The sequence below is a fragment of the Mastacembelus armatus genome, chromosome 21 (assembly GCF_900324485.2).
Source record: "Mastacembelus armatus chromosome 21, fMasArm1.2, whole genome shotgun sequence".
NCBI classification, from domain to species: domain Eukaryota; kingdom Metazoa; phylum Chordata; class Actinopteri; order Synbranchiformes; family Mastacembelidae; genus Mastacembelus; species Mastacembelus armatus.
Genome location: NC_046653.1, coordinates 779185 through 786545, shown reverse-complemented (window position 1 = coordinate 786545; position 7361 = coordinate 779185). Strand labels below are relative to the sequence as shown.

Sequence of the window (7361 nt, the reverse complement as noted above, 5' to 3'; positions counted from 1 at the left end):
TTACCTCTGTGCCCCCATTACTGTGGGAGCAGCCCGCATCGCCACGTGGCAGATGATGGCACACCGGAATATTTGGCTGCACGTCTCTCCTATCTCAGAGACGGTGAGGAAGGATTTGTTGGAGGGTCCCATTAGCCGCGACGGCTTATTTGGAGCTCCAATCCGCCACAGATGAGGCGGAGAGGTTTCGACGCTATGTGACGGCCCCCCCTTGCACCCCTTGGGCAGGGCGCGGGCGCCATGATTTTCGACCGAGGGCGAGACGCCCACCGGGTCCCGAGACCCGCTCCCGGTCACCCCCCTCAACCAGTGGTTGCTTCCCCATCGGACCAGGTACCTCCTGCTCCTCGGCGGCCTCCCAAGGCTCCCAGGCTAGCCTGCTCCTGGTCCACCCCGGCACCCGAACCCCCCCCCGCAAACAGCGAAGGTTCGTATGGTGCGTGGGGAATGTGTGTGGTGTTCTAAGTTCTGAGGAATGTATATGTCATGTTTACAGTTCTGAGGAAGAGGAAAATAAACATGTTTACAACCCCCTGAAGGGCAAATATTCCTCCGTAGCCCAGCTAAGCGCTGCCAGTCATAAGGCAGCTGTGACTGTTTCATGCACATTTCCCACACAGCCCATCACGCTGCTGAGTACGTGCCGGATAGCTGAGCGAGCATGCAAATCAGCACACTCCCTTCACACAGCTGTCTCGTTTGGGCCCTTTGTCGGCTAATCTTTGATTTGACCACAAGAGGGCGCCCATGGATAGCGAATCAGATATCCTCACTATTTCTATGTCCCATCGTCCCTTTTGGGCAGGGCTCCCCATGGCTTCCTGCCGGTCCACTTTCGGGTGCGTTGACGGCGCAGAGAGCTGTACAACGGCTGTCACAAAGAGCAGCAGAGGGGTTTCACATGACAGCTCGCCCTCTCTTGGATTTTTATCCAGAGTGGCGTAGGCGTTGCGAGAGGCCTGCATGCGAAGGCCAACCCTCCGCTGGGGGTAGACGCCGCTGGGGGTAGACGCCTTCGCTCATCGGCCATGGCCCTGTTATCTTCTCTATGCGTTTCCCCCGAGCTCCCTGATCCCTCAGCTGCTGGCTGCTGAGAGGAACTGCTTAGAGAGTTTGGGGTTTTCCACCATATGCCCCTTGTATACCACCATACAAGGGGCGCGCACCCAGTCCACTACAGCGTCGTATGGGGCTAAATGGACCGCGTTTGACAGATGGTGCATGGAGGATGCATGCCCTCTCTCCGCGATTCTGTCTTTTCTTCAGTTATTACTAGAGAGAAACTTGGCGTTTAGCACCATTAAAACATATGCTGTGGCTATTTCCTCATGCCATGAGGGATTCGGCGACAGCTCGGTGTTCAGTCACCCGCTCACAAAGCAATTTCTGAGGGGAGTGCGCAGGCAGCGCCCTCTCGCACTTCCCATGGCTCCGCAATGGGACCTCGCTGTGGTTTTACGCGCTCTCACGGACGCTCCATTCGAGCCGTTACATCAGGTCCCTCTCTGTTTTTTATCGGGAAAAATCTCTCTTCTGCTGGCGTTAGCCTCAACAAAGAGGGTCAGCAATCTGTTGGCTCTATCAGTATCCCCGGAGTGTCTTCAGATCATGGAGGATCGCAGTGCGGCAGTTCTGCGTCCTAACCCTGCATACATGCCTAAATGCATTACTAATTCTTTCAGATCTAGAGTGATCACACTGGAGGGATTCTTTCCCCCTCCACATGCATCCGCAGAAGAAGCTGCTTCACATCTTCTCTGTCCAGTGCACGCTCTGGCATGTTATGTAGAATGTATGGCGGAGTAACACGATTTGGAGTGCTTGTTTGTTCACTACTGCTTACGTGTCCCACCTGGTGGGTGGAAACTGAAAGAAAACGAACCGGTCTTGTCTTCAGCCAGCTCAAGGGACCAGTGGGGCCCACAGCCCAGAGGGCTGTGCCCAATTCACAGAATCTTGGGTTACGATACATAACCAATGTTGTCGGTTCCAGCACGCTGTATGGATGGTATGCTGGGTATGATAAAACCAAATAAGAAACCTTTGTTCCACATTGTCAGACTTTAACTCAAGTCAATTTTGTTGCAAATATAGAGTTTTGGGTAACACTTTACAATACACAAAAATGTAATCACGAAAGATTTGGGTATTTCCTAAATATATATATATATATATATATATATACATACATACACACATACCTAAAATGTAGGTAAATGATCTAAGATGCTGTTCTCTAACAAGACATCATGAGACCAAGACGACATGGCCCTGCATGAGCAACACAGGCCTGATTTCATCTTCATGGATGACAATGCCTAAGCTCATTGAGGTCGCATCATCAGGGAACGGCTGTTAGAGGCTGTGGTACCTCAAATGGAGTGACCTGCACTTTCTCCAGACCTGAATCCCATTGAAAACCTATGGGATCAGCTGGGTCATTGTGTTGAGGGTCGTATCCCTGCACCCCAGAAACTGTATGACCTTAGAGCAGCCCTTCAAGAAGACTGGAATGCCATGCCTCAGCAGACAAAAAGTCGACTTGAGAACAGCATGAGACGTCGTTGTCAAGCTGTAATCGATGTTCAAGGACACATGACGAGTTACTGAGACATTGACATTTTTTGTTGTAGTATACACTGTTGTTAGCTTTTGTTTCAATAAATTGTTAGAGATTAAGAAATTACCATTGCATGCTTCTACTTAAATGGCCTACTTTCATGACATAATATCACTGTAGCATGAGATTTTCATATTTTCAGACTTCACCCGAAAGCTGAATTTCCCTAACTTTTTGTGAATAGTGTATGTATAAACAAAAATTCACTGTCCCAACAGGTGGCCTTTTTCTTCTTCAAACTCAGGTCCTCTACCAGAGGCCTGGGAGCTTGAGGGTCCTGTGCAATAGCTTAGTTGTCACTCTTGTGGACAGAGTTGCCTTCAACTTCCACATCTTTTCTAGGTCTTCTTGGTATTTCTCAAGTTTCTCATGTTCCTTCTTTCGGATGTTTCTATCTCTTGGGATCCCTACCTGTATCACTATGGCCTTGTTCTCCCATTTGTCCACTACTGTTATGTCCAGTCTGTTAGCCATTACCACTTTGTCATTCTGATCTTAGCATGGTCTTTCTGAACCACCTTCCAAGGTGTTTCCCATTTTGATCTTGGGACTTCCAGCCCAATATTTCTGTACACTATGCCACCCCACTAGTTGTGGTGTACTATGTATTCATTGCCTGTTAGCATCTTAAATCCTGCTGTTAAATCATTAGTGCAATTTGTATTATTGCACTGTATTTACAAATAACAAGATGAAGAAATTACTTTTCAGATCTGCAGAAACTAACGTCATTTAGATTTTTAGCTCTCATATAAAAAAGAGGACAATGTTTAAACAAAGAACTTTATCACCAGATGTCAAAATATTCCAATGTTTAAAAATTCTAGAGTTAATTCTGGCTGAGAATGGTGAAAAAAAGTTTCTGTTATCTGATTTCTTTGTTGTTTTTGCTTAAGATTCTCTAGGTCAATCAATCATTTAGAAGGATAATAACCCCTTTCTCTATGTCTAAAAATGGATTGAATCAAAACTGTAATTGACATCCAAAGTAAGCCTAGGCCGTAAACTGTACAAATACAATTTTAACTCCTCTAATTTTTCTAAAATGTATAAGCGTTACAATGTGAATGCAAAATGTGTGGCCATTTTTAAATGAAACTTGTAATAAATCTGTTCCCCATTTCCGTGTGTGAATGAGCTGTGCGCATGCGCGTGTGATCAGCAGCCCGGGCTGAGCTCGGAGTTCAGACTTAGCTTCATGAGGTATTGTAGTACCTAGCTTAGCTGATAACAGCCACACTGACAGGAGCATCAGATAGTAAAGATGCTTTGGTTTGAGGGCTCAATTCCTGATGCTATCAACTCAGCTAAACAGCGCAGTTTCATCTTTGTCGTTGTTATTACAGGTAACGATGTGTTCATTAGCTTTGTATAGCTAGGTGTTATCGTAAGAATTGCAGTAGTTAGCTGTTAGCAATTAGCCAGCTAGCTAACAGCTGTCAGACAAGTGTTTCTGCGTCGTTCTGACAAATACCCAGGAACTGAAATATGATGATATGCTGGCTAGTGTTGTTGAAATTGAAGTCTTTCTAAGACTGCCTTTCATAGCCTGACTTTATCCACATTACTTTAACGCGTCAAAGAGCACAGGCTAACGCCAGGCCATTTAATTCAGTGATATCATAGGTTAAGTCAGGTTTTCGGGTTTGTCGGGAGGGTATCCCACTGCCAGAATGGCTTCAGTCCTTTCACATTTGAAATAGTCTCAATCAGCGAACAATAAATGTAACCTCTTAGAGCTGGGTCAGTACAGCGTTATAGGCCGCGTATTAGTGGCGCTGTTAACTGTTCTACCATGATGTGACATTGTGGTTTCATGTACAGACAGGGAGCTGCAATGACTCGTCATTGTATGTTTTCAGGGGAGGACGAGCAGTCAACGCAACTAATGTCCAGCTGGGAAGACCATAAAGTTTCACAGGCAGTAGACAACTGCTGTGTGGCCATCAAACTCGATGCCAAAAGGTACTGGTGAGTTTAGTGCTGAACCTAGTTGCAAGTAAAGTCACTCTAGAAACCTGAGCACTTACCACTGTCTCTATAAGAGTCAGGAAATAACAACAGTACAACCTCAGACTGTGAAAGTCTTCTGCAGACTTCATTAGAACATATACACAGGCTGAAAGCGCTGACTGTTTTCTTACATGTATAGATAGTTTCAGTTTGACATAGCATACTAGTGTAACCTTAATTACCTTTATGAAACTGATTGCTTACCACTACGTACATACTTAAACATTTAATCTGGGTGATCGAACACATCAGTGTCTTTACATGTAAATAGATAATCTTAAAAAAAGTATACATGCTCCTAGCATTAACTGAAAAATTAATGCATGATTCACTGAGGCTCTGTATATTCCTGTATATTTTTCTTTACAATATAAAACAGCACCTTTGTCGAGTACATTTTACACACCAGCTATTCTGAGCTCAGAACAAGTCTTTTTTTCCCAACAAAACAAGCAACATATTTCAACCACTTGATCGCACCAGCACCCTGTTTAGTGCAATCAATCTGACAGATGTTTAAATGTTACATTTAAGTTATATTTCAAAATCTGTCTGTCTGTATGATGTGTTAATGCTCCTGGAGTTTCAGCATTTAATGGTGCATCTTTTTATCCACAGTGAGACATGCGTGCAATTCTCCCAGATCTGTATCTTTTTTGTTGCACTAAATGCTGACCATTTCTTTTTGGGCTGAACTTGGGGTTTCTACAGAAAGTTAGTTAGGACGTTATTGGTCGCTGATTTATCTCAGATGAAAGCTGTTAGTTGCACTACATATTACATTACTATGTTTAAAGGGGCATTAGATTCTGCTGACCAAAGCTCACATTGTGAAACACTGAAAACCTACTATCTGATTTTAATTAGATTAGATGGCACTTTATTCATACCCTAGCAAGGAAATTCAGGTGGAAGACAAAATTACAATAATAATAGAGAAATAGAGCTTGGAAATTAAAACATAGCGTAATTATAAAATTAAAATATGTAAGGTGAGTTAGTAAGATGTCTGCGTCAGATGGTGACAGTCTGCAGCCAAACATGTATTAGAGGTCGACCAATATGGGTTTTACTATGGCCGATGCTAATAGCTATTTAAAAATCAAGACAGCCAGTGGCTGATTTATGATGCTGATTTTTTTTGGCCGATATATTGTTTCTATTTCTATTACTTGATATTTGTATTTTCTGTCTAAAAGTCAGGCGCGATTCTAGGATTTTTAGCATTATTCTAATTGAATATTTGGATGCTACGGACAGTATACTCAGGTAATGTCATTTTGATCTTACTTTCTCACCGTAACCTGCTTTTGTTCTTTGAAAAAAAAAAATTGTATCCATCTGTGGAAGGACAGATTAGTAATGGTTTGCCCAGTGCTTCAATTCACTGTCCATAAATGTACTGTAAATATAGATTTTTTTTTTTTTTTTGTAACTGCATAACGAATATGTGTAACTTATCATAAAAATCTTATGTGATTTCCTAGAGGTAAATAATTAGCCATGTGGTTATGTTGATGCATGCATATTACCCATGTGGACCAAAGCTACCTTTACATTTAATGTAAGCATAAAATTACCTTTTCTTTCATTTGTTAATGTAGAGATATAATTGCAATAGTTTATAATACTGCACATTATTACTACTTAAATTAATATAATAAAGTGCATCAGATAGTTCATTATCTGACTAGTGTGCAACTAGGTCAGTTAATAATAATAATGACCAGTTTAACCCAATGTTCACAGTCAGAACATTGGGTTACAACAGAGAGGGGGTTGTAGCCAAAAGTGTGGCCTGTCCCGTCGGTTACGGACGGACCAGACAGGCCACACCGCCGCGACACAGACCAGTGGTCCATGCCACTCAGACCACGGACGGACCAGACAGGCCACACCGCCGCGACACAGACCAGTGTACCAGGTTACATGTTAAACCTACATAATTATAAAACACATTTCTATAATACCTTGCAATTTCTTGGAATGGGGGTATCTACTTATGCCTACGAGCTAAAGAGCCACTCAACTCTGGATGGGACATTCTCTCTTATTGTAGATCACATACAACGCGACAGGATTTGAAAAATAAATTAAATAAATAGATTAAGATTAAAGAAAAACCCAGAAAGCTGTATTTTATTTTTGGACTGTTCGCTAAATCCTGCTTAGTGTGACATCGTGTTGTGATTTTAATACAATGACATGCATTTATATAGATGCCACAAACCACCAGGACCACACATACCATGGCACGGACCTCAAATCCTTGAGCGAGACCAGACACTTGGCAGGCACGGACCAGACAGGCCACACTGCTGTCACTCAGACCCCTAGAGATGGTCTCTGTAATGGTTCGTGCCACCGACAGGCCACACAGGCCACAGAACAGCGCCCCTAGAGGTGACTTCTGTAATGGCTCGTACCACCGACAGGACAGGCCACACTTTTGGCTACAACTCCTGCTGTTACAACAACACTGGGCTGCCTGTGGGCATGCCCTCCTAGTTATGTTTAATATCACCCAATGCAGGTTATGTTAAAAATATCAAAAAAAAAATCGGCCAACCGATTAATGGGTCAATCTCTAACATGAATGCACAACTAAACAACTACAAATTGAGTGACAGCTGTGGAGGCTGATGGCAGTGGCATACACTTATGCCATTATGATCTCACAATGGTGTTCTCTCCTTCCCAGCAAAACAAACAACTTGATTCTAAGGCT

The 7361-nt window shown here is 43.3% G+C and overlaps 1 protein-coding gene across 6 annotated transcripts in view; it reads left to right on the top strand.

Annotated features, from left to right (window-relative positions):
- The first annotated feature begins 3771 nt into the window (after nucleotides 1–3771).
- ubxn4 (UBX domain protein 4) overlaps nucleotides 3772–7361 on the top strand; it is a 30440-nt gene continuing 26850 nt past the window's right edge. For 4 of the 6 annotated variants that reach the window (XR_003294950.1, XM_026295219.1, XM_026295216.1 and 1 more), the window contains exons 1-3: nucleotides 3772–3966; nucleotides 4483–4591; nucleotides 5252–5280. Coding sequence is in view for 5 of the 6 variants with exons in the window: in XM_026295219.1 (XP_026151004.1) it covers nucleotides 3885–3966; nucleotides 4483–4591; nucleotides 5252–5280 (220 nt within the window). In the remaining variant the exon portion in view is untranslated. Of the gene's footprint in view, nucleotides 3967–4476; nucleotides 4592–5251; nucleotides 5281–7361 lie in introns of those variants that run through there. The other 2 variants (XM_026295217.1, XM_026295218.1) reach the window with 2 other exon arrangements.